Raw genomic sequence first — 26,720 nt, 5'->3', positions numbered from 1 at the left:
CCTCTCTCTCTCTCTCTCTCTCTCTCTCTCTCTCTCTCTCTCTCTCTCTCTCTCTCTTCTCTCCTCTCTCTCTCTCTCTCTCTCTCTCTCTCTCTCTCTCTCTCTCTCTCTCTCTCAGGGCGGTCTGGGGGGGGGGGGGGGGGGGGGGGGGGGTGAGTAGAGATGGGATTTATGGCTCTTTGAAGTGAGCTGGATCTCTGGGATCCGTTCCTTCCAAAGAGCCGTTCAAAAAGACTCATTTTAGTTACTAGTTACTTTGTAGATTTTGATTATTATAATTAAAAGTAAAAGTAAAGAATGTTTGTACTTTGTTTCCACAACCGTTCACTAGAAAGGAACGGCTCCCTATAATACTGCAAAACCGGATCCCGTCGTTCATGTCAGAGAGCCGTTCAAAAGACTGGATTCGTTTGCGTGCGTCCCACCTCCAGGGAGGGGAGGGGAGGGGAGGGCTGATTCGAACCAGAGGTGGTTTCTAATTATGGGTCGCTCTTCTCTCCTGTCCTTCCTCGACAATTAGATATCAGATGCTGTTGTATTGGGTTCCCGTAACCCGGCCTAACCTCCTAATCTCACGCTCCCGTCCCCCCTCCACTGCTCTGCTCTACCTCATCATGACTGATTTATACACCGTTGCTCGCCGGTGGTGTCATGCAACCGGAAATATTCGATCTGCCAGCGTCCGTTGTTGCGAGCTTGTATAGATCGCCTCATTTCTGGCACGCAATGCCGGCTCAGTTGGCCTTGAGGTAAGAGTGTCCGCCCCGAGACTGGGAGGTCAGGGGTTCGATTCCTGGGTCATACCATAGAAAATAAACATGAGACCCGACGCCTCTCTGCTTGGTACTCAGCATCAAGGGTCCCTGTGACATACAGTACTAGTGCAGGAGTCATCAATATGTCCGTACCCGGACAAATGTGTCTGTGGCAAAGACTCGTTCTTGTCTGTGGCAAATCTTTGATTTACACACCTTTATAATATTTTGTATCATATGTCAAGTCTCCAGATGTGTAATGTGTATTAATGTGAATGTGTATGACACTTATTTACTACGACACTATGGCATATTACGAGTGTGACCCCCTTAACTCTGAGAGTGTACACATGGAACTGACCTGTTATGGTCTTTCAGGGCTAGCCCTTTATGTGTTTCTGATAATATTATGGTCCACAATTTTTTAATGTCCGTGGCAAAAAAATAATGTTGACCAAAATGCCCACCACAAGCCAGCATGGCCATGACCTCTAGTGTCTAGTCCAGTGTCTTGTACATCATGTCCAGGGGGTGTACAGCACTTGTACATCAAGCCGCCTTGCACTACAGAAACAGGAGATAGGCTCCTGACCCTATGGGCCTCATGGCTCCTGACCCTATGGGCCACATGATGGCTCGGCTAAGGCTTACTTACCGTTGTACTCAAAATGATTCAAGCCCCTCTGAAAATTTGGTTTATTAGTGTAGCTACTGTTCTTTTGACCTAGAACTTGTGAACAATGCTCAAAACCGTAATTTTTTGAACATTCAGTGTCTTTGCAATAGTTTTATATCCTTTTCCTTTGTTGTACAAAGCAATAATCTCTTCTCTGAACTTTTCTGACCATTCCTTAGACTTAGCCATGATTCTCTAACCGTCAACAAGTCAACAAACGTTCTAGTCAGGCCAGGTTGCACATCTGATGCAACCTTTTAAGCCCTTGATTAGTCCATTGCAGTTGATTACAGATGTTTTCAGGTGTAATTAAGAGTTGAATAATTGAAAGTGGCATTGAACGTGGCATTACTTTTTGTTGAGCTATTTACATTGTTCTTGTATGATTTATTTATTTCATTCAGTTGACAATTTGTGAATTTAGCCAATAAACCAGATTTGCAGAGGGGGTTTGACTAATTCTGAGCACAACGGTACTTCCACCGGCGATCAACCCCGGGTATAAATCAGGCGATCGGTCAACCTTAAACCCATTTAGAACAGGTACACATTATTGTGTATCATTATTTTATGCTTTAACTATTGAAAAATAGCAGATATACAAGCTCACAGCGCGGCACCGAGTGCCGCGCTGCGAGCTTGTAGATCTGCTATTTTTTTTTTTTTATCGTGAAAATTAGAATTTTCACCCGATTCCGTAAGTGTCTTTTGAATCCTTCTAAGATGTTTTGAAAAACCCTATGTTTCTATGTCAGCAATCTGGCCAGCCATCGTCAAAGAAAAGGTCCTTTTCACTTAATTGGAGCTCAGTTAGTCTGTTCTTGAGAGACTTCTATGTCAGTGGTTCTCAAACCTTTTCATGTGAAGGACCCCCAAAATGATATTTATTTGGCCACGGACCCCCCATCTCAAAATATTTAGTTCCAGGGACCCCCCAGAAGCAAAATTTGAGTTACAAACGTTCACTTTGAAAATACATACAGTATATTCAAAGATTTGCACACATTTTCATGACTTTTTCAAAAATAGCAGATCTACAAGCTCACAGCGCGGCACTCGGTGCTGCGCTGTGAGCTTGTATATCTGCTATTTTTCACTGGTTAAAGCATTCAATAATTCTAGGCCTAAATGGGTTAACCCGTCTCCCCAGCCCTCCTCCTCTCCTCTCTGTCTCCCCTCGCCTCGCTTCCCATCGCAGCGGGACAGTGTGTCCTCGCGTTAACGGCCATGTTGCAGAGTGCAGGGTGTGTGTGAGTGTGTGTGTGTGTGTGTGTGTGTGTGTGTGTGTGTGTGTGTGTGTGTGTGTGTGTGTGTGTGTGTGTGTGTGTGTGTGTGTGTGTGTGTGTGTGTGTGTGTGTGTGTGTGTGTGTGTGAGCGCCACAGAGCTCTGGGTTTTGCCTTTCACGAGCCTGGTCCCCGCAGGCCTCGTGAAACCCAAGAGCCACCGGCGGGGCGGACAATAAGAGTTCCATCCTGGCGTCAGGGTTCCTCCTCGCACTGGACTGGAATCTTTATTCTTTCACAGTTTTTGACGAATAACAAGGCGTCGTTAAAATACCACAGCGGCGCTGTGGACTGGACATGTACACTAGAGTGTATAGGGTTGGGATTCTTGGGGTTTTTAACGAGTTGGGTCATTTAACGGTTCCATCTTAACGGTCCCATATATATTTTTAAAATCTATATAATTCTTGCCTTCATTAAAACCTTAGATGAACACACACATTCTGTAATAGAGTAATGCATACACAGTCACGCAAATCGTTACACATGATCTATAGTCAAGTGATCAAGACGGATTCGGTTTAATATTTCATCCTGATTGGCGCATTCCAAACATTTCTGGCCCACAACCTGACCTGGCAGAGACCTTTTTCTAGTCGTTGTTCTCAAAGTGAGGTCCAGGGTCCCTCTAGGTTGCTCGAGGGCTTTCCAAATGGACCCTTACAGGTCTGTAACTCTCAGGGCTCTATTTTGTTTGTCTTAATTGCCAGCTCTTATGCCTTGACTTAAAGTCCTGTCCATACTGTCTCCGACCACCAAACATTTCGTCAGAAAGGTCCGGTTCAACTACAAAGTGACATCACTCGCATCTTCTGAAAAGCATTACCCCGAATTAAGAGTTCGTAAAGCTGCACGGTGGAAAGTCGGAACTCTCCTGCGAATGTTTTGGGTGGTCGGAGACAGTATGGACAGGCCTTTAAGTTAAGACATAAGAGCTGGTACTTAAGACAATCAAAATACAGCCCTCTAGAGTGTTATTTCCCATGCCCATTTTGTTCATTCAACTTGGCAACAAGCCATGATTCGCAGGGATAGTGTTGGTGATAGAGATGGTCATTGGAGGGTGATTATGCATCCATAAGGACAGTGTTGGTGATAGAGATGCTCATTCGAGGGTGATTATGCTTCCATAAGGACAGTGTTGGTGATAGAGATGCTCATTAGAGGGTGATTATGCTTCCATAAGGACAGTGTTGGTGATAGAGATGCTCATTGGAGGATGATTATGCATCCATAAGGACAGTGTTGGTGATAGAGATGCTCATTGGAGGATGATTATGCATCCATAAGGACAGTGTTGGTGATAGAGATGCTCATTGGAGGATGATTATGCATCCATAAGGACAGTGTTGGTGATAGAGATGCTCATTGCAGGGTGATTATGCATCCATAAGGGCAGTGTTGGTGATAGAGATGGTCATTGCAGGGTGATTATGCATCCATAAGGACAGTGTTGGTGATAGAGATGGTCATTGCAGGGTGATTATGCATCCATAAGGACAGTGTTGGTGATAGAGATGCTCATTGGAGGATGATTATGCATCCATAAGGACAGTGTTGGTGATAGAGATGCTCATTGCAGGGTGATTATGCACCCATAAGGACAGTGTTGGTGATAAAGATGGTCATTGCTGGGTGATTATGCATCCATAAGGACAGTGTTGGTGATAGAGATGGTCATTGCAGGGTGATTATGCATCCATAAGGACAGTGTTGGTGATAGAGATGCTCATCGGGGTTATTCATTATTATGCATCCCGTTCGCACCCATTTGTGTGTTATTTATGAGGCCCAGAGCCCTGGCCGGGTCCATTTTCTGGTGTCAACATCTATCCACTAGATGGAACGCCCAGGGCATTTATCCACATTACAGTGTTGGCTGATAGCTCAGCACATGAGTCTTCAAGTCTAATGTTCTCCTTCAGGTAATGATATAGTTACTGTACGTTTCATTTAATCTGCCTCCACCCTGCACTGCTCAGGGAGAAGCAGGGAGGAGGAGTCTTATGGATATGGATCTGCCATACGGTCATAGTTGTTATCACGAGGACTGTCACGATTATGACATTTTACATTACAATTAATTGTCACTCAAATGATTGCGATTAACGATTTAATTGCGTTTTTTGTCGTTGACAATTACATTTCTGCTTGGCTTGTAGGTTTTGAAGTTGCACATGGCAAATATGACACATGAACTAAATAAGAAATGACTGACATATTTGACAACTTTATACTTAAAAAAGAACAATGATAGTGGAAATATCCGATCTACATTCTCACGACACATGAGCTTGTAGATCTGCTATTTCCACAATTTGTTTCAAATGTTTGAAAATATATGAAAATTTTTCAACATGGAAACGATTATGATGATTATGAAAGATAATTGTGATTATGTCATATCATTGCGATTAGACGATTATGTAATAATTGTGACAGGCCTAGCTATCACTCCTACGCAGTGGTGGAATGTAACTAAGTACATTTACTCAAGTACTCAAGTACTGTGCTTAAGTATTTCTAGTTTTCAGTACATCTAAGACGCAAATATTGCACATTTTCCACTACACTTATTTGAAAACTTTAGTTACTAGTTACTTTGTAGATTTTGATTATACATTTCGGCCACTTGAAATAATTTTCAAAAGAGTTTTATGCAATTTATACATTTGAAAACTGAGTGCCGCCGAGTGCCGCGCTGCAAGCTTGTAGATCTGCTATTTTTGAAAAAACATGAAAATTAGAATTTTGACCCGATTCTTTAAGTGTCTTTTGAATCCTTCTAAGATTTTTGGAAAAACCTATGTTTCTATTGTCAGCAATCTGGCCAGCCATCGTCAAAGAAAAGGTCCTTTTCACTTAACTGGATCTCAGTTAGTCTGTTCTTGAGAGACTACTATGTCAGTGGTTCTCAAACCTTTTCATGTGAAGGACCCCCAAAATGATATTTATTTGGCCACGGACCCCCCATCTCAAAATATTTAGTTCCAGGGACCACCCAATTTGAGTTACAAACGTTCGCTTTGAAAATACATATATTCAAAGATTTGCACACATTTTCACAACTTCTTCAAAAAATAGCAGATCTACAAGATCTGCTATTTTTCACTGGTTAAAGGCCTAAATGGGTTAAGTATTAACAAGAGTTCTGACTAAATAATAACTACATTGGACCCATTGGAACACAGGGTCTTTTTTTTCATGAACTGAAAAGTAACATACAAGGTTTACAGTGACACAGTCTATGACACATCTCTGATGCTGGTGGGAACATACTGTAGGATGATGCTGGTGGGAACATACTGTAGGATGACGGCTTCGCTAAAAAATGTTAAGAAGACGTAGGAGGCTTGCCGTCTGAAGCAGACTTGAGCCCCTGGATTAGACTGACTGAATTCCATAGAAGACAGCTTCTATGGAAGCATGTCACGCTGCAAGAATAGCCGATCTACAAGCTCTCAATGAGAGCTTGTAGATACTGTTGGCTAGTTTATTTTCTTTTCTTTTTTCTTTTTTTTCTTTTTTTTAGTGAGCATGTGTAGTACTGTTAAAGGGGCTACACCATGGATTTTCATTTTTCCAATTTTTATGTATTTTTTTGGTGTCCCACCAGCAAGTTCATCCTCACAAAGTCCTATTTCTGACCATTTGTGTCTTTCTCAGTTTATGGGCAGATCTATGTAAGCAGGTCTCATAACGGGCTGTCACATCACAATCGGGGCCTACTGCTACTGCTGTGCTGAGTGGGTGTTGGGGAGGGGTGGGCAGGCAGGCCTGAGAAGGAGGCAGGAGGAGCTGGGAGAGGGTTGGGGAGGGGTGGGCAGGCCTGAGAAGGAGGCAGGAGGAGCTGGGAGAGGGTTGGGGAGGGGTGGGCAGGCCTGAGAAGGAGGCAGGAGGAGCTGGGAGAGGGTTGGGGAGGGGTGGGCAGGCCTGCTGAGCAGGAGGTGGGGAGGAGTGTGGGGCCAATACTGGCTCAATAGCGCAGTCCTCCCACTCAGGACAAGGTAGTACTGCAGCTGAAAATGCTCTGAAAGCCAGGCAGAAATGACAGGGGCTCTGTATTCAGGAGTGGTAATTTAGCCTCAAACCTTTTGAAAAACGTTTTTTGGAACACAAAAAATTTTGTATAAATTATTTTTTAAATGCATGGTGTAGGACCTTTTTAATGAAATTCAGCGCCACGTTTGGTAGCCTGGAATTCAGACTGATTCGCTCTCTCAGTTTGGCCAGGCTCCTATTTGACTCCTATTTGCAAGTCAGGAAGTGACTTAACAGCAAGTGGACAACACGGGTCCCGCCCAACCACCACAGACCAATCAGAAACCGCCGACCAGTTTCTCCCATTAGTGCACAGAGATACTGTAGGAGGCTGGAAAAAAACAATGCAGAATATAGGGGGGGGAAAAGCAGAGTGTAGCAATCAGTCTGGATCCCAGTCTAGCATTTTGACTGTATTTCTATAAAGATGTTTATTGAGACAGAGATTCAGCACAACTGAGTCATAGTTGACTCGACACAACGTGGTAGCACTGCCACCGTTTTACACAAAACCAAACCCAAACCCCAGAGTCTTCTTAACATCATTCCGTTCTTCCAGAAACTAGTCAAACTTTGCATAATGAGCACTTTGCTCCAAAGCGGCTTAAAGCCGTCAATTATCATCATTTAGCTCAAACTGGGCTTTTACAATAGCAGCTGTGAGAGCCAGAGCTGCTTAGCATTAGCATATGTTATTGTAAATCCCAAATGCAATTAATGGAACTGAGCGCTAAAGCAGGAGAGGCAGACAGACTGTTTCGTTATACTTTTCTATGTAGATATATTAGTCAAGTTGACTGTAGAGTGTAGACCTGACACTATAAACTAACAAGCCCATGCCTGTAATACATTATTTTAATGGAATGGGGTGCTAAAGCAGGGGAGGCAGTCAAGACTTTTTCGTTGTACTTTTCTATGTAGAAAACCTGACACTTTAGTAACTTTATATAAAGCCCATGTCTGTAATGCATTATAAACATACTTAGCAGGCATTATATAATCTGCTTATGAAACTATATTACGTGCTCACAAATATTCATAATGCTTCATAGCAACATTTCTCAAAATGATCTCAAACATCTCCAAAGAATTTTCCTCATAATATGGGGTTGTGGCATAAAATGAGATCTCTCTGCTTTATAACATATTTGACCTTATAAGTCATTATAATTATGAATTGCTTTGAGCTTGTATATCTAATGTGTTATAAGCACATTATTATGCTCATTGTTATGAAACATTTGTTTATGAATGCGTATTACTATAAGTATACAGTGAGTGTTATAAGCAGCTTATAATGCATTATTGCGACCGTCAGGGAGCAGTTTACTATGAAAACCTCCACCGGCCGTCCGTCCGTCCGTCCGTCCGTCACACGTCACACCTTTGCCCTGCTCATATCTCCGCATCAGTATGACATCACACCACATGTGTACACAAACCTTTGTGTACGTTGCTGTGGCAACAGTCTGTTGTTGCTGGTCTGTTAGTGTACGTTAGCAACCACCTTAGCAACCATGGTTTTACCCTAGCAACCAACTGTTTACCATAGCAACCATGTTTTTTTACCCTAGCAACCAACTGTTTACCATAGCAACCAGATACGCAGAGCAGGGATCTCCATATATGGGCATAAACAGGTGACATCACACTGATGTCAGATACTCAGAGCAGGGATTTCTCCATAATATATGGGCATAAAAGGGATTCTGTTAGGGATCTCCATATATGGGCATAAAAGGGATTCTGTTAGGGATCTCCATATATGGGCATACAAGGGATTCTGTTAGGGATCTCCATATATGGGCATAAAAGGGATTCTGTTAGGGATCTCCATATATGGGCATAAAAGGGATTCTGTTAGGGATCTCCATATATGGGCATAAAAGGGATTCTGTTAGGGATCTCCATATATGGGCATAAAAGGGATTCTGTTAGGGATCTCCATATATGGGCATAAAAGGGATTCTGTTAGCTGTTAGTGATCTCCATATATGGGCATAAAAGGGATGCTGTTAGGGATCTCCATATATGGGCATAAAAGGGATTCTGTTAGGGATCTCCATATATGGGCATGAAATGGATTCTGTTAGGGATCTCCATATATGGGCATAAAAGGGATTGTATCCCAGATGATGCCCTGTTAGGAGATCCACACTAACAGAATCCATATATGGTCCTACCGACAGCTGCTATAAGCCAACCCTGGCGATAAGGTCTGAGTCGAAGAAATGCTCTTTTCCTGGCAAGAATTGCCCCTTTATACTGTTGGGCTCGTTTGTGTATTGTATGACATCACGCCACATCATCGGCTGAGGACTGTGTGATGTCATCATATCTCCATATATGGAGACATAAGTTGCTCATGCCCAAATATGGGCTGGTGAGGTCAGACTTAGTGTGATGCGTAGGTTATCTCCATATATGGAGATTCAACTTCAATGAGTAACCATGGCAAACTGTCAACTGCCCGTATGTCTTGATAATTGGTAAAACAAACTTTTGGCCTATTTGTGGAGATAAGCGACCAACGGTCGCTTATCTCCCGATTAGGGAGTCTTACTGGTAACTTAAGTATGTTTATAATGCATGAGCATGGGCTTAATAGAAAGCGTTACCTATACTTTTTGTATCATGCTTGACATGCACTCTTCCTTGTGTTTTTAATATCAACCAACTAATCTAACCGATCTGTTTTGTTTACATTGTGCAGGTCCATGAAATCTTTGACTGTCATGCGTGCGACAAGAAGTTCATCTCCACCAATCAGCTGAAGCGACATATGATCACTCACTCGGGTAAGTAGGCCTATCAGAACATATCTCACTCGGGTAAGTAGGCCTATCAGAACATATCTCACTCGGGTAAGTACTGTAGGCCTATCAAAAAACCCACGAATGTCTCCTGTGCCCTTGTGTGTCATCTGGGTGTGCCTGCTCTGAAACACTATATACTCTTAATTCATTTGTTGGGATCCCCCAGGGGTATACATTCTTGATTCCCCTCTTTTATTTCCTCTCTACACCAAATCTGTTCCGCAAAAAATAGCCAATAGCCCAAAAAAATGCCAATCTACAAGCTCTGTTTTGGGATTGTAGATGCAGCAATTTTAAGCTTGTAGATCGGCTATTGAATTGATCACCAGTGGCTAATGGGTAGAGTTGCCGTCTTTGAACACGGAGGGTTCCCAAAGGGTTCCCAGTTCGATCCCGGGCTCCCCCAGAGTTAGTGTTTAAAGAGTCCTTGAGCAAGACTCTGAACCCCTAGTTGCTCCTGGTGAGCAGGTTGGTGGTGCCTTGCATGGTTTCCTCCGCCATCGGTGTGTGAATGAATGTGTGTGTCACAATCTATGTAAAGTGCCTTGGATAACTTAAAGGCGCTAGATAAATGCACCATTTACCATTGATCTGCTATTGTAGATCTGCTTTATTATGTTGGTTTCTCGTCCACGATGTTTTTGTTATTTAGATTAGTTTTGCTGGAACACAAACCATGTGAAGAATGTGGCTCACACTCACACATACCGTAGGACACGTTGTTTACACAGATGCTAGGTTTGATGGTGTTTACCTGCTGTCCTGGTGTCTTTGAGGCACTGTCCTCTCTGCTCACTGTGACTATTTACACTGTTGTTTGTCAACCAGAGTTCATGCTTACCCTGGCACTTGTAAGTGAATGTATTCATTGTACTCAACTTGTCGCCGAATGTTAGCATAATGTTCACAGAATGTTGGCGTGTCTTGACATGGCGAGAATAAGGATGCTAGGGGTCGATCCACCAGATGTTAGCGTGTGAACCAGTCTCTCAAGTCTCTCTCAAACATCATCATTATCACATATTGTGTTAATTGTTTAGGACAGTGGTTTTCAACCCTTTTCACAACAAGGTCCATTATTTATTAGGCATTTGAGCCACGGACCACCATTTGATGACATTTAGCCCAGGGGTCTTTAATCCATGCTCTCTCTTCTCTCTCTCTCTCTCTCTCTCTCTCTCTCTCTCTCTCTCTCTCTCTCTCTCTCTCTCTCTCTCTCTCTCTCTCTGTCTCCTGGTCAGAGAAGAGACCGTACACCTGTGAGATCTGCTCGCGCTCCTTCAAGCGTCTGGACCAGGTGACGGCTCATAAGATCATCCACAGCGAGGACAAGCCCTACAAGTGCAAGCTGTGTGGGAAGGAGTTCGCCCACCGGAACGTCTACAAGAACCACAAGAAGGTGAGCCGGGGCTGGGCATGTCGTTATCACGCACTTAGTCTCGCGTGGTCAGACTGTTGACTCCCGCGATTAGCAAATGCTCCCGTCATACAGTCTGGGGTAACGTAAGAAGAATGATGAGTACCCGGTTAAAGCGGAAGTGAAGCCTCCTCCTCACTTTATTACATAATCCATAATCGTCATAATCATTTCCATGTTAAAACATTTCAAAAATGTTATACGAGAATGTAATTTTTTTTTCTCAAAAAAAAACAGCTCTAAAAGCTGAATACGTGCCGCCATGTGTTGCATTTTCATCTTGTAGATCGTCTATTTAAACTGTATTAATGTTTATTTCCTTCTTTCTACTATAAATCGCCTAGTAAAATGTCATAATCAAGCCCTAGACGCAAGGTGTGCAGGTCCAAAGGCTGGCATTATGTCCGTCTGTCCGTCTGTCTCAACCAAAAGAATGCGATATCTAGACTGGAACGCCTGGAGGGAGAGTCTTAATATTTTGAACAAACATTTGGATTCAAGGACGACCTGTTTAGAATGTGGAGATCAAAGGTCAAGACCACTCTGACTTCACAGAACACGTTTCATCTCCGTCATGTTGGGCAACAGTGGCTCAGGAGCAAGAGCGTCCGCTTGGGAAAGCGAAAGGTTCCCGGTTCGATCCCTGGCTTCCCCTTGGTTATTGTCAGAAGTGTCCTTGAGCAAGGCATTGAAACCTCTAACTGTTCCTGATGAGCAGGTTGTGGGCTTGCATGGTTTCCTCTAGCCTCGCAACAGCCAGACTCTCCCAGGGGAGAAAGGAAGCACATTGGTGATGACGTACGGTAGCTCGGGATGGCCGTGCGAGGCTAGGTTTCCTCCGCTATCGATGTGTGTGGGTGAATTTAATGACCTTGTAAAGCGCTTTGGAGAAAGGCACCATTTACAGTACCATGTCAATAAGTGATACCTTACATTTAGTGATAACTTAAAGTTTACCAAGAAATACTGAACACCTTTTTTAGTAAATCCCTTCAAAATGTTCTCTGCATATCTCTGTTGTCGGGTAGAAACCTTGTATGTCCAATAACAGCGTTTTCATCCTTAAAAAATACCTGATTTAAGGCCCATTCCCACTGGGCCAGATAACAGATTAAAAAATCTCTTTCTCCAGATATTTTTCCATTCAAGTGGATGGTAGATAGAGATTTTTTATCTTTGACAGATATATTTTTTTCATCTGTATCTACCATCCACTTGAATGGAAAAATATCTGGAGAAAGAGATTGTTTTATCTGTTATCTGGCCCAGTGGGAATGGACCTACAAGCACACACACAGTGCGAGGCGTTGTGAAAAAAACGTATGAAAAAAGAAAGAAAAAAAACATGCAAATTTGAGACTTGGAGATACGAGGGTTCTGCCGGATAGTGACGATATACTATATGAGTCTGGTCAAACATGAACCTAAACTGCAGGTGGTTTGGCGGAGGCACACACAACCACGATGCAGCATTACTAGTTTCATGTGGCGTCCTGCTAGCTAATTTCACCGCCTTTACTGAGGTGGCACCGAGAGCGCGACGCCCTGAAAAGAAAACAACCCGTTGGTCCTGCTAACAAACAGCGCCGTTTAGTTCCACCCTACGGCCTCAAAGCCGTTAGCTGGCAGGGACCAGAGCGTTAGCTGTTTCACCCTACGGCCACACAACAACAACAACTCAAAGTGTTAGCCCCGAATCGATTACCGCGTGATTGCATTAAGGGGGACATTACAGTTCAGACGCGGCCTTCAAAGCTAGCGCTATTAGCGACGTGCTGCAATCAATCAAGGCCTCGTCGGCGGCTGCTTGCTTTTCCGTGGCGTGTCTGTGGCCTTCCCTGAGCCTCCCTATGTTTACTTATGGGAGGGGAGTGGGGGGGGGGGGGGGGGGGGGGGGGGGGGCGTCACTCACGCAGACAGATGGGGACAGGGGGGCTCTGGCCAGATAAACAGGAGCACTTTGAACCTAAAGCCCCCTAAAGCTACATGTCTTCATGAAGTCAACAAACCAAATCAGACACGGAGCCTTAGACCCCCCCACCCTCTCTAACCCTGACCCCAGCCCCCAGGCCGGGCTGCACCCACCCACCCAGCCACCCACCCAGCACCCTCCCTCCACCCAGGCTGGCTGGAGCCCTCCTGCCTGCTCCAACGCCCAACACTCCACCATGCAGACCAGACAAGACATTTCACAACACGTGGACGGAGAGAGGGCGAAGAGGCAGATAGATTCATGCTATATGATGTGTTTTAATTGAGTAGATTTTTTACACTCGCAGCGTTGCGGTGACATCCAGATACTTGACTCTGTACGTGTCGTTCCCACGTGGATCTACAGATCCACATGATTACATTTTGTAAATGGTAAAAAAAAGGTAAATGGTGGATTTATATAGCACGTTTTTATCCAAGGTGCTTTACATAGATTGTGCATTACCATTCACCCATTCACAAACACATTCATACACCGATGGTGGAGGAAACCATGCAAGGCACCAACCTGCTCACCAGGAGCAACTAGGGGTTCAGAGTCTTGCTCAAGGACACTTCGATACCAATTCTGGGGGAGCCCGGGACCTCGCGGTTCCCATCCGGCCGCTCTAACCCTGAACCCCTGGCTGTAATGGTTTGAACCCTAAACTACAGTATAGTAAAACAATGATCAGTGTTCATTTGACTCTGAGATTGTGCAAATGGAACCAACTGTAAGGGTTCAGTTGATCCCTAGCTTCCCCCAGGGACCCTAGGGGGTCCCCGGACCCCACATTGACAGTGTGATGATGTGTTTGTTCCTGCAGACTCACTCAGAGGAGAGACCCTTTCAGTGTGAGGAGTGCAAGGCCCTGTTCCGTACCCCCTTCTCCCTACAGCGCCACCTACTGATCCACAACAGTAAGTACATCCAGGATATGTGTTGTGTTCCACCATGAATCAGTGAGTTGTGAAGCCCATCGATATGCCCATATATGGGCATGTATGCTGATGACGCGTGCACATGGGCACTTTGGCATGTATACCCTTCTGCCGAGCTGGTCGAGTCATCACTGTGATGTTGGAACAGGTCAGCTATATCCATATATGGAATCTGTGAGGTCAGATGTATAGGTATTGACCAGCTCCATATATGGAGATCTAGGTGATGATCCAGTCGTCTACTTGTATGGATATCCAGGGTTTGATGAGGTCAGTGTCGTGATCTTCATATATGGATATTCAGGTGATGATAGTCAGCATTATTGGTTTAAAAGCAGTCCGCATTCCCATGGTAGATTCAGATTCTACCATTGCACCCGAGAATCTAAGCTCTACCAGCAAGACTTAAAGACTATCCTCGGATCTTCAAGGACACCCCAACCTCAACCAACTCATTCATATTCAGTTCCCAAGATATTTGGCCTTACAACCCAGATATCTTTGTACTGCACAACCTTTGTCTACCTTGACCATATCGTTAGACATCCCGGTTTAAGTCCAGTTGGACACCACTGTGTCTTTTCTTAGTAGTATTTAACAAGAACATTACTGTGATGTTTGTTCACTGAGACATATCTAAACAGAGTTTGGGAGGGACGAACCAAGAGAGCGGTGGAGGCAAACAAAGACAGAAGAGAGATGCTACGCTGGACTGAGCCATGGATAAGTCCTCTAAAAAGAGGACCATGGCAACGCCTCCTTGGTTATGCTACTGTGCCTGTGGAACACAAGGTTTACTTCTTTGGAGGTTTCCATAATGGGGAGGCCTACGACACAGACCCCATTGATATGCTGGTCGTCAACACAGTGTCTTTGCACTGGATGACGTTGCCCCCAGTGACACCTGGAAGAGAACATTCTCTTGACGACGTTCCCCTGAAGCGCTTTGGCCACACAGCTGTGCTGATAGATGGTATCGTCTACGTATGGGGAGGAAAGGTGAATTGTCAGATAATAGAGGATCGGAACGGCAAGTGGACATACACCAGGGGCGACAGGGACAACATTTTTTATGCATTTGATGTCGACACCCACATGTGGTTCAAGCCCACGGTTTCTGGAACTGTTCCAGAGGCGACGTTCTGCCACTCCGCCTGTGTCTTGGGGAAGGTCATGTATATTCATGGAGGATCCAGCCGGCTGACTACACACACTAATCATATCTACAAGTTGGACACCACGACAATGATGTGGTCTTTAATTAACACCAGTGGCACTCCACCTCCTGCTACATCAGCTCACTCTGCCACCATCATCGGGACAAAGATGTTTGTATTTGGGGGCTACAGTGGGAGGGCTCAGTACAACAACACCATCAGAGTGTTTGATACAGAGACCAACTGTTGGTTGAACACACCTTCTGAACATCTTCCAGGACAACGTTATGCTCATAAAGCCTTTGTCTACAATGAAGAGCTGTACATATTTGGCAGCTTCAACTTTTGTGTTTCCAAATTCAATGATCTGTGGAAATTCAGTCCAAAGACGTTCTCCTGGAAGCGTGTTGAGCCCAAGGGAGAAGCACCAGAAGCACCTGATTGGAGTTCTGGTATGTCCGGGTGCATGGTGGGTGATCAGATGATACACTTTGGACACTTAAACCATAGACGACACATCGTACAGATCTTACACTTAAATCCTAGTCTGAAGACATTATGCAAGCTGGCGGTTATTCAGTACGGTCTGGAGCAGTCTGGACTCCCACACGACGTCAGGTGGGAACTGGCAGCCATGAAGAAGACTACAGAAAAAGGAAAAGAGAAGATGACTGATGAAGATGAAAATTGATTGACTGGCTGGCGTGTTGGCTAGCTGGCTGGCTGTATGTATGGTTGGTTAGCTGGCTGGCTGTATGTATGGTTGGTTAGCTGGCTGGCTGTATGTATGGTTGGTTAGCTGGCTGGTGGCTGGCTGGATTGATTGATGGACAGGATGGATTGGAAATTGGAAATTGCAAGTGGTGGTTGCCGTGACGCGGGTCACACTTACAAATGAATTCCGTCTTATCATTCCTCTTTCAAGTCAATGGGGGAAATTAATTCACTGATACATGAATGGCCACATATGGAGCCCATATCTTGGAATGTCCATATGGACATACTGTACTGTGTCAGTCACATGGTCTATGATGTCAGTCCTCTCCATATTTGGGAACCTTATTTTTATTTAAAGTCAATGGAGAAAATGAATCACACACAAATGTATGCAAATTAAACTATATATGCACCGCTGCGTGCCTGATGAAGCCGATGGATTTGACATACAGTATGGCCCAAGTGCATGCCACCCAAACTGTGGGAGGAGTAGCAAGATAACATTTATCTAGAAAGATGGATGGATGGAATAAAGTCAGACAGTGCTTGTTGAGATTGGCAGAACATGCCCATATATGGGCATTGCCAAATATGGGCATTTCCAGATATGCCCTTAATATTGATGACATCGGGACAGGGATCTCCATATATGGGCATAAAACGGACAAGGATGTAATTAATTTGCAAGTGTGATCTGGGAATGCCCTTATATGGGCATGTTCTGACATCACATTGTCAACTATATATGGGCATAAAATATATGGGCATAAAAGGGAGATGAAGCCAGAGTGTGATGTCAGAGCAGCAAACCCATTCTGTTAAGAGTGGTTCCCCTACATCACAGTGACATCAGAGCATGATGTCAGAGTGATGTCACAGTGACAAGGGAACCAATAGACTGTAAACATGTGTACTGACTGACTGAAGAAAGGACTGACCCAGACAGACAGACAGACGGAGACAAGCTGCCACATTTCTCATGGTATACTGCGACCTTCGGTCGCAATAACTACTATATATCCCAATGTATGAATGAATGGACCGTTGTAAAGCGCTTTGAGTTCGCAACAAGGGATGGGACGAAACGCAATATTATCGTTTATCGTGATAATATCGTAAATCGCGATTTCTTTGGTCACAATAATCGTGATATGAAATTTTCATATCGTTCCATCCCTATTCGCAACTTGCTTAGAAAAGCACTATAAAAATGCAATCCATTATAGTCTAATAACTTCTGAAAGTCATCAGACGGTAGTACAAAAGGGCTTAAAAGTCATTACATTCTCACGTGCAGGTACCCTGTATACATTTACGGTAAGGTACAGTATAGGCCTGCTGTATGTTGGTTTGTATACTGTTGAGTGAGAAAACAATGGTGCACATTAAAGCTAATCATTCATCTGGGGACCCCCTGGGGGGGGGTCCCGACCCACAGCTTGAGAACCACTGCCACAATGAATGAATCAATGAAGCCACAAGTGAATGTATTAACGTCAAAGTACTAAGCCTTTTCCCTTTCATTTGCCCCAGCGGTTTTTATCAGATATATCCTCGCAAACTTTGCTTTCAGTGACAATAGAGAGATTGGGGAGATAATTCATGGCTTTTGCGTTTGACATAGTTTCCTGTTGTGTGGAACCCAGCAGGGTTGTAGGCAGCTGTAGCAGACCCTCCTTAAAACAATCTGGATCTATTTTCTGTTAACTGAACCCAGCACTCCGTTTTCTGTGTAATGCCGGCTGCCTAAAAGCTGCAATCCATTGCGTTTCTTAATGTCCTACTTGGGATAGAAACCCTTGGTCTCCGGGCATGAGAGAGCACATTTGTAGCATTCATCCGAGAGATATGGCTGTGTCACAATTACAAATAATGAAAACTGTGTTTTGTTTTTGGCATTGAGCATTGGAGCATATGAATACAATTTAAACATTTGTTTGGTTTTTATTCGTTATATAATCTAAATTGCACAGGGCAGATATGGCAAATTACTGTCTATATGCAAAGAAATTACTGACACATTTAACCATTTTATACTAGATTTCATTAAAGTAAATGGGAGAGAGTCTTCGGTCAGACCCTAAAACAGACTTGAGGGGGTTCACAGGCGACTTGGTCTTTCCAGATGTGGGTCCTGTTGGGCCTGTGGGCCACCATAAGCCCCAGGGGGCAGGGATGCAGTAGGCCTAGTGAGGAGCATGCATAGAGCACTGTAAATGGTGCATTTATAAAGCGCCTTCATCCAAGGAGCTTTACATAGATTGAGCATTACATTCACCCATACATTCATACACCGATGGCAGAGGAAACCATGCAAGGCACCAACCTGCTCACCAGGAGCAACTAGGGGTTCAGAGTCTTTCTCAAGGACTCTTTGACACTAACTCTGGAGGAGCCCGGGATCAAACTAAGAACCCTTCGGGAAACCTTCCGTCTTCTAAGATGGCAACTCTACCCCTGAGCCACTGCCACCCCTGCATAGTGCAGGTACTGGTAGGGGGATATCTGACCCTTTGGGATCAGATATACAGTGAACATACAGTATAGTGGTTCTGCTGTGGAGCATGCATAGAGCAGGTCTGTGGCTGGTTGCCTGCAGACAAACTGTAGCTACTATTTCTTCTAATCTGATAATCTGATTGAAGGTTTTGGATCAAGTGTTTACTTGTGGTGAGATCAATCCCATCTGGTGTTTGATCGGGTTGTAAAAAGGTCTAGACCACCCCTCTGCGCCCGATTAGAATTTAAATCGGGTTGGGTTTAATCAGGTTTATTTAGGTGTATACAGTACATGGAGAATTTTAATCAGGTTTATTTTAAATCTTGTTTTAACCTGATTAAAAGTGTCCATGTAAACGCAGCTATTGAGACAGTGAGCCAGGATGCGGCCTAGCTACTCAGACAGACAGACAGACAGACAGACAGACAGACAGACAGACAGACAGACAGTGAGCCAGGATGCGTCCCAGCTCTTCCATCTAGACATGATGACACAGAGATTGTGGAGCTGGAGGCATTTCCTGCCCCGGTCCCAGGAGACACATTAGTGCTCTCTCAGTGAGATGACTGCAGCGACGCGGCCGTGGCTCTAGGAAGAGTTATGAGTTATGACGTTTGTGACGCTAAACGCCGGGCACAGCGGGGGGACAACAACCGTTATTTGGTGTCATTGAAGAGAGGGGGAGAGATTTGTCGGGATGTGAATGTGAGAGGACACGCTATTCAACAAGTGTGTCCTGTTTTGAGTGAAAGCGTCATGTGCTGCCAATTCTATTTAACACACACGCTCGCTTGCACGTGCGCGCGCACGCACGCACGCACATCACACACTGACTGAAGAAAATGAGGCACAGCTGTCACGGGCGTTTTCATGTGAAATCGGCATTGTTGTTTTAGAATCAATGAAACTAAGCGGCGCACCTTTTAAGCGGGGTCAAATGTCGCTCGTGGTAATCCTCCTTTAAAAGCCTTATAAACACCTCCAGAATGACCCACCTCCAGACTGTGTGTGTGCGTGCGCGTGCGTGTGTGTGTGTGTGTGTGTGTGTGTGTGTGTGTGTGTGTGTGTGTGTGTGTGTGTGTGTGTGCACACAAGCGTTTTTTGTGCAATGTGTGTGCACCACCACACGTGTGTTTGATTGCGACTTTAAGCCCTCTCTCCGCGCAGCGACAGTGAACTCTCACTCTGGAGTGGCTGTCCTTGACATTAACCATAATGAAGGAACTTGTTTCGATTCGATTAAAAGCCACAAAAGGAGACGGTGGAGGACCGGAGGTCTTTCTTTGGGTCCCGCCACGGTCCTGGTTCATTATGTGGGGTCCATCAGCGGCCTGGGCTAATGGAGGGGTGCTCCTGGGCACTTCTGCTGCCAAGCACTCACCACGCACGTCACACCACCACCACCCTGCCCCCATAGAACGCTCTCTCTCTCTCTCTCTGTGTGGAAATTGAATGATCTCCATATAATGGAAATAAGCACCCCTCCTCAACAATGGGGCCTGTTGTACGGAGAGACGGGAGGCAGAGAGCAGAGGCGTGAAGAATAACACGGTGCTGGGCTCTGCGAGGGGGCTCTTGTACGGAACAGCTGAGAGAGAGAGAGAGATAGAGAGAGAGAGAGAGAGAGAGAGAGAGAGAGAGAGAGCGGCCAGACAGCAGTCTGTCTGAGAGCCTGTCTGGCTGTGCCCACCAGTTCTTTTTAACCGTTTCAATGGACAGCGTTGGAGCCAGGAAGTAGGCCATGCTTCACAACACCCAGCCTTTCACACTTCAAGCTATTTAAGCCAACGAAACCGGGGAAGCGCTGGTGTCCTTTTAGATTTAGTTTTGCAGATATACAAGCTCATAAGGCTGTGGCTCAGGAGGTATAGCAGGTTGGCCAATGATCCATGGGTCGGCGGTTGACAGGAGTGTTGAAGAGTCCTTGAGCAAGACTCTGAACCCCTAGTTGCTCCCGGTGAGCAGGTGATTTTGCGTGATTTCCTCCACCATCGGTGTATAAATGTGTGTGTGAATGGGTGAATGTAATGCACCTTGGATAAAGGCGCTATACAAATGCACCATGCACCATAACGCAGCACGAAGTCGGAATTTAGCTTCTGGGGGTCCCAGGAACACAACATTTTGAGATGGGGGTCCGCGGCCAAATATATATCATTTTGTCCATGACATGAACAAGTTTGAGAATCACTGACATAGAAAGTTTTTCATGAAAATTGTTAGGATTTCGAAGACAATTGGCCGCAGGTTTTAATGGGTTAAGTTACCACTCTCTCTCTCTCTCTCTCGCTCCCAAAAGCATTCAGCGAGAGATGCATGATAAGTGGCCAATTTTTAAGGTCTAAAAGGCAAAGAGGAGAGAATCAAAAGAAAGGACAAACGTCCTCTTTGTCACTGTGCCTCGGACAAATCGTCCTGGCCCAAATCGTCCTGGCCCAAATAGTCGTTCCCCCCCTCGCTGTGCGTGATGGCCCGGCGTTTAGGAGGCCACCACCACAATAGAGGCTGCGTGGGCTAGAAACGTCCACTTCAATGTTTAACCCATTTAGAACGGGTACACAATACATTTTGTGTATCATTATTTTATGCTTTAACTATTGAAAAATAGCAGATATACAAGCTCACAGCGCTGCGAGCTTGTAGATCTGTTATTATTTTTTTTATCGTGAAAATTAGAATTTTGACCCGATTCTATAAGTGTCTTTTGAATCCTTCTAAGGTTTTTTTTTTAAAACCTATGTTTCTACGTCAGCAATCTGGCCAGCCATCGTCAAAGAAAAGGTCCTTTTCACTTAACTGGAGCTCAGTTGGTCTGTTCTCGAGAGACTACTATGTCAGTGGTTCTCAAACCTTTTCATGTGAAGGTCCCCCAAACTGATATTTATTTGACCACGGACCCCCCATCTCAAAATATTTAGTTCCAGGGACCACCCAGAAGCAAAATTTGAGTTACAAGCGTAACTACATATATATTCAAAGATTTGCACACGAGATTTTCACGACTTTTTCAAAAATAGCAGATCTACAAGCTCGCAGCGCGGCACTCGGTGCCGCGCTGTGAGCTTGTATATCTGCTATTTTTCCACCGGTTAAAGCATTCAATAATTCTAGGCCTAAATGGGTTTTAACGTGGCTTTTTCTGTCCGTGTCGTTGTGTTGCAGGCGAGAGGACGTTCAAGTGCGACCAGTGTGACTCCACCTTCAAGAGGAAGGACACGCTCAACGTGCACATCCAGGTGGTGCACGACGGACACAAGAAGTACAAGTGTGACCTGTGCGAGAAGGCCTTCGTCACGCCGTCCGTCCTCAAGAGCCACAAGAAGGTGAGCGGACCAAAAACACCAGTCGTCTTAACGAGGGCGATGCCCACCCACCACCGCGGCGGAGTGCGTGGGTTCAAATCCGCCGCGGTGCTTCCGCCTTCTATGGCACCCTAGGGTGCCATGATGCCAGTCCAGGGGTGCCACAGAATAATCTGATAACATTTTGAATTCATCACTATCACCACATCAATATCACTTCACTATGCTTAGTAAACAGACCTGATCACAGCTAGAAGGTCCTGGGTTCGATTCCCGCCGGGGGACGCTGTGGGCGTGTTCTCTCCTCCGCGTCATCAGTGCCCACACCCTAGGAGGGGTTGGCGAAAGGGCCTTTCTGTGTGGAGTTTGCATGTTCTCCCCGTGTCTCCTAGGGTTGATACCCTCACAAAAACTTGCAGTAATCCTGGTCTCTATAATGCCTCCCCCTGGCCAGCCGGGGCGCCTGATGGAGGGGAAAGGAACTGGTTGGAATAACGTGTTCCTTCCACGCGCTATGTCCAAACCGGGGGAAATCCCCCTGTCAGGTGAAAAGAAGCAACTTGGACTACTCATGCACTGAAGGAAGCATGAGGTCAGTCCGTTGTCTCCCCAGGCGCGGCAGAGGGAGAGCAGAAACCAGGATTACAGGTTAGGCAATTGGCACTGGGTGAAAAAATGGGTTACAAAATCGTGGGATAAAAATTATAAGGAGGGGGAAAAAAACGACCTGATTTGCACTGTACTTGATGAGTTATTTTTCCATCTGTGGTGGGGGCTCCTCACTGGCAGGTGAGTCAATAGGACACAACAGCAGAAATGTGTGTGGGTGGGAGTAAATTGTGGAGAAAAAACATCTTCTACAGATTTGCATTGTTCTGAAACTCACACCGCCTGTAACTTTTTGTGAATACATGCGTGCCACATGAGGTAGAGCTACAAGTAACAATATGCAAAGGCAAAAGCAATTACTGGTACGGTGTTCCGATTCAAAGACGAAAGCAGCAAGAGCTTTCCACTGAATCAAATGTGACTTTGTCTCTGTCATCGGCTCTCTGATCTGCAGTTAATTTGGGTGATCAAAGACCATCAAACGCACCAAACGCTTTTCAGTGTTCATTGTTTCAGATCCACTGTTCCTTGCAGCTGCATGAGGTAGCTAACGCTGAATCTAACTGATATGTTGTACAAACTTCAGATACTGTATGGGAAAGCAAAGCTATGATCATTGTGGCCGAGTCACCGCTGAAGTGTTGCTCCAGTGCTCGTGGTCGCGTTTTGAGTGGTAGTGTTGACTAGCACAGGGAAATGGTTCACAGCGAGGATGAGTGTTGATGAGTATTTCTATTCATGGAACAGAGCAGGAATGGTAGGGAGAGAAGGGTGGAGTTACAGGCTGATTCGCTCCGTTCGGCAGGGTTGTTTCTTTCTCCAAACGTCACCAATTACTTAGGCAAGTCATTGGAAGCCACTGGTCCCACCCCCCCACCCCCCTACGGTGGAGTCTGGCAGATTCCCGTTGCGCCCCTCATCACCGAAATCATCATCTCAGTACCAGACTGAGAAGCGAAGCGATGAAAACTTAATCCGTCGAACGGGCAAATGAGTTTGGATTGGAAATGATGAAACAAACATGTTATTCACTTCATCACATTGAAGCGCAGACAAAAGTCTGTTCATCGCTCCACGTCACCACCGTCCGTTGAAGATCCCTTTTGTCGCTTTGTCGCCGGCAGTCTGAACGCGGCACCAGACTCCTTCCATCACCTCCGCTTAGGGCTGTCACAATTATTACATAATCGTCTAATCGTGATTATTTGACATAATCGCGATTATTTTTCATAATCGCCATAATCGTTTCCATGTTGAAAAATGTTCATATATTAACAAAAAAGTCAAAAATAGTGGAAATAGCAGATCTACAAGCTCACAACGCGTTGCGATGCGACGCGTTGTGAGCTTGTAGATCGGCTATTTCCACTATCAATGTTCTTTTCTAAGTGTAAAGTTGTCAAATATGTCAGTAATTTCTTTGTATATTTAGGTTATGTGTCATATCTACCATGTGGAACTTAAAAGCCTAAAAGCCAAACAGAAATGTAATTGTCAACGACAAAAAAGACAATTAAATTGTTAAACGCAATTATTTGAGTGACAATTAATGGTCATGTAAAATGTCATAATCGTGACAGCCCTACCTCCGCTGACAATAAGGGAGGGGAACAGGCTGTGGGGAATCGGGGTCCCACATTTAAGATTAGGAATGGCAGTTAGTCCATTAGCTCCACGGGGGTTTTCAAAGCCCCCACTGATCCCTCCTCAGATTAACCAGCCCCGGGTTTCCGACAGCATCCGGTGCGGTTCTGGGATGGAGATTGAAACCAAACAGCTTCTTGGCACACGGTTGGAAGAGGAGGATGTCTGGGAACACAGTATAGGACCCGACATGAAGACAGCCAACATGAAGCCAAACTCTTTCGTCACTGTCAGGCAGAAACCTTGTATCTTTCAAGTTTCAAATGTTTTTTCGTAAATTAAAGCCCTGCTTCATCATACAAAAGTGTCGCGCAAAGGTGGTGAAAATAGCTGATCTACAAGCACACATTGTGTGCTTGTAGATCAGCCATTTTCACTATTTATCATTTTTTAAAATGATAAATACAAAACGAACGATTTTGGACATACAATGTTTCCACCCGACAACGACGCTTTGCTGGTGTGTGGAGGAGAGGCGACGAGAGGAGAGGAGAGGAGAGGAGAGGAGAGGAGAGGAGAGGCCGCTGTGAGGCCTGGCCCTGATCAAAGTCAGGTCGCTGAGGAGAGGACAAGCGGCGTGGAGTGGGAGTGGGAGTGGGAGTGGGAGTGGGAGTGGGAGTGGGAGGCTGGACGGAGGATGACAGACATCCCAGGACCACAGCACTCTTACTAAGAACAGTCCTTATCCTCTCTCCCTTTACACGCACAGACCAGATTGGATCTTTTTAGTTTCTCTAAATGGGAGTACTTGTACTCCATAGGGGTACGCAGGGTTTGGCCTCCTAGTTCATCTGCATACTGCAGGGGGTACGCAGAAAAACTAGAGAATGACAACATGTATTTTGCTGTCATGATTAATGATAAGACATTGAGAGACTAATTGTGAACCTGCTCATCTGTCAATTGTTAGAACAAATGCCATCAATAACTTGACCAGTGCAACTGTTATTGAATAGAAAGCAGTTATTTGCCATTATGCTTTAACATACAGTATTGGCACTGGAACTGGACTTTTGATGTGGATATTTCTAAGCAAAATGCCAAGTAACCCCTTCCCCTTCCCAGTCAGGGGAAGGGGGTACTTGGCTTCAGAAATCAGTATAAGGGGGTACTGCAGCCAAAAAGCTTTGAGAACCACTGTTTTAGTGCCAAACACTGGGGTCGGGAACCATGTTTGGGTTGCAGACAACATTTTATGGGTCACAAGTAAATATCAAAAAATTTTACTTTTGTCAGTCAGTCTGTGCATGGGAGAAGGTCCTCCTGGCTCCGCTGGTGGTCGCTTATGGAAATCAACAGTAATAACAATACTCACACTCTTGTGTTACCAGCAAAATGCTTTCTCCCTGCAAAGCCAGGCTCATGTAACACACTTGAGCGCTTGTGTGCGTGTGTGCGCGCGACGTGCATGCGTGCGTGTGCGTGTGTGTGTGTGTGTGTGTGTGTGTGTGTGTGTGTGTGTGTGTGTGTGTGTGTGTGTGTGTGTGTGTGTGTGTGTGTGTGTGCGTGCGTGCGTGCGTGCGCGTGTGCGTGTGTGTGTGTGTGTGTGTGTTGTACAAGGCATGCAGTATCAATCCCCATACTTTGCTGGAGGCAGCAGCAGTTTGTCAGCCAATCATACATCATGTATGAACAGTACAGTAAACAAAAAGAGCATTAATCTCCTCAGGCCCCGGGGGCCAACATACAGCAACGTTGTGAGAAAACAGGCCAGATCCTCATCTACTCTCACCAAAGAGATTTTAGATCCTCATCTACTCTCACCAAAGAGATTTTAGCGGAGATGGAAATAAGGAGCAGAGCAGGAACAGAGCCCTGAGGGACTCTTCTGCTCAACGTGGTATGTTGGTGTTTTAAAGGGTTAGTTCAGATCTTTGGACATGAAGCTGTAGGAAATACTTGCCATTAATTTCGTCACTGTCAGAAACCTCGTACTGTATCTCCCAAGTTTCAAAGTTGTATGTTTTTTCATAAAGTAAAGCCCTGCTTCATTGTACAAGACTGTTGCACAAAATCTGTGAAAATAGCAGATCTACAAGCACACAACGCCTCGCGGTGTGAGGCGGACAAAATGAACGGTTTTGGACATACCGGTACACTGTTTCCACCCGACACCGACGATACATTGGTTGCAAGAGGTATTAATTGATTGCCATATGAAGTAGTTCCAGTGATTTAGTGGGTTCCCCTCATTAAAAATAGATTAATCCACAAAACTAGTTTTTTGTATTGTTCACCCCTTTCTACCATATAGCTTTACTATCATTATGATCAGCTATAACTGCAAAACACCTTGTTTGGGTGGGCCGTACACTGCAGCAGTGGTTCCCAAACTTGGGGTCAGGACCCCAAGTGGGGTCCCCAAATGATTTAGATTAGCTTAATGTCCTTTTTCTTTCTCACTCAACATTAAATAATCCAACATACAGTATACATGTGCAGGGTATCTGTACATTTATAGATTGACAATTTAAGGACTTTCAAGACCTTTTTAATACCAAACTGGCCAAACTGTCAAATATTGAGCAAGAAAGAGGTGAACATTGTGAAAATAACTGATCTACAAGCTCACAACGCCTCACAGTGCGAGGTGTTGTGAGCTTGTAGATCGACTATTTTCACAATATGTATCTTTGGAAGCGAGTCAAACTAAATGTAATACCTACAATTCCACGTGCTCGTCAGGGTGGGGGTCCCCAGTTCAAATATGTTTATTTTGGGGGTCACGGCCTAAAAAGTTTAGGAACCCTTGCGCTACAGCGGCGTAGTGATACTGGACATAAAAAAATAAGAAAAGGCTTTATGTCCAAAAATCGGAACCCTATCTAAGCCTTTAAGTGCTCATTGGTCAATGATCCCTTAAATTCGCGGGAATTGAGCGGGTTGACG

At 45.0% G+C, this 26,720-nt stretch overlaps 1 protein-coding gene across 1 annotated transcript in view; it reads left to right on the top strand.

Moving 5' to 3' along the window:
- Positions 1-26,720, top strand: part of prdm5 (PR domain containing 5) — a 115,305-nt gene that overhangs the window by 28,893 nt on the left and 59,692 nt on the right. The window contains exons 9-12 of the mRNA XM_080723776.1: positions 9,470-9,554; positions 10,814-10,971; positions 13,788-13,881; positions 21,439-21,599. Coding sequence (XP_080579902.1) covers positions 9,470-9,554; positions 10,814-10,971; positions 13,788-13,881; positions 21,439-21,599 — 498 coding nt within the window. The remainder of the gene's footprint in view (positions 1-9,469; positions 9,555-10,813; positions 10,972-13,787; positions 13,882-21,438; positions 21,600-26,720) is intronic.

This window comes from Nannobrachium achirus (assembly GCF_963921795.1).
Source record: "Nannobrachium achirus genome assembly, chromosome: 1".
In the NCBI taxonomy this organism is placed as follows: domain Eukaryota; kingdom Metazoa; phylum Chordata; class Actinopteri; order Myctophiformes; family Myctophidae; genus Nannobrachium; species Nannobrachium achirus.
This window is presented reverse-complemented; position numbering and strand designations above follow the sequence as displayed.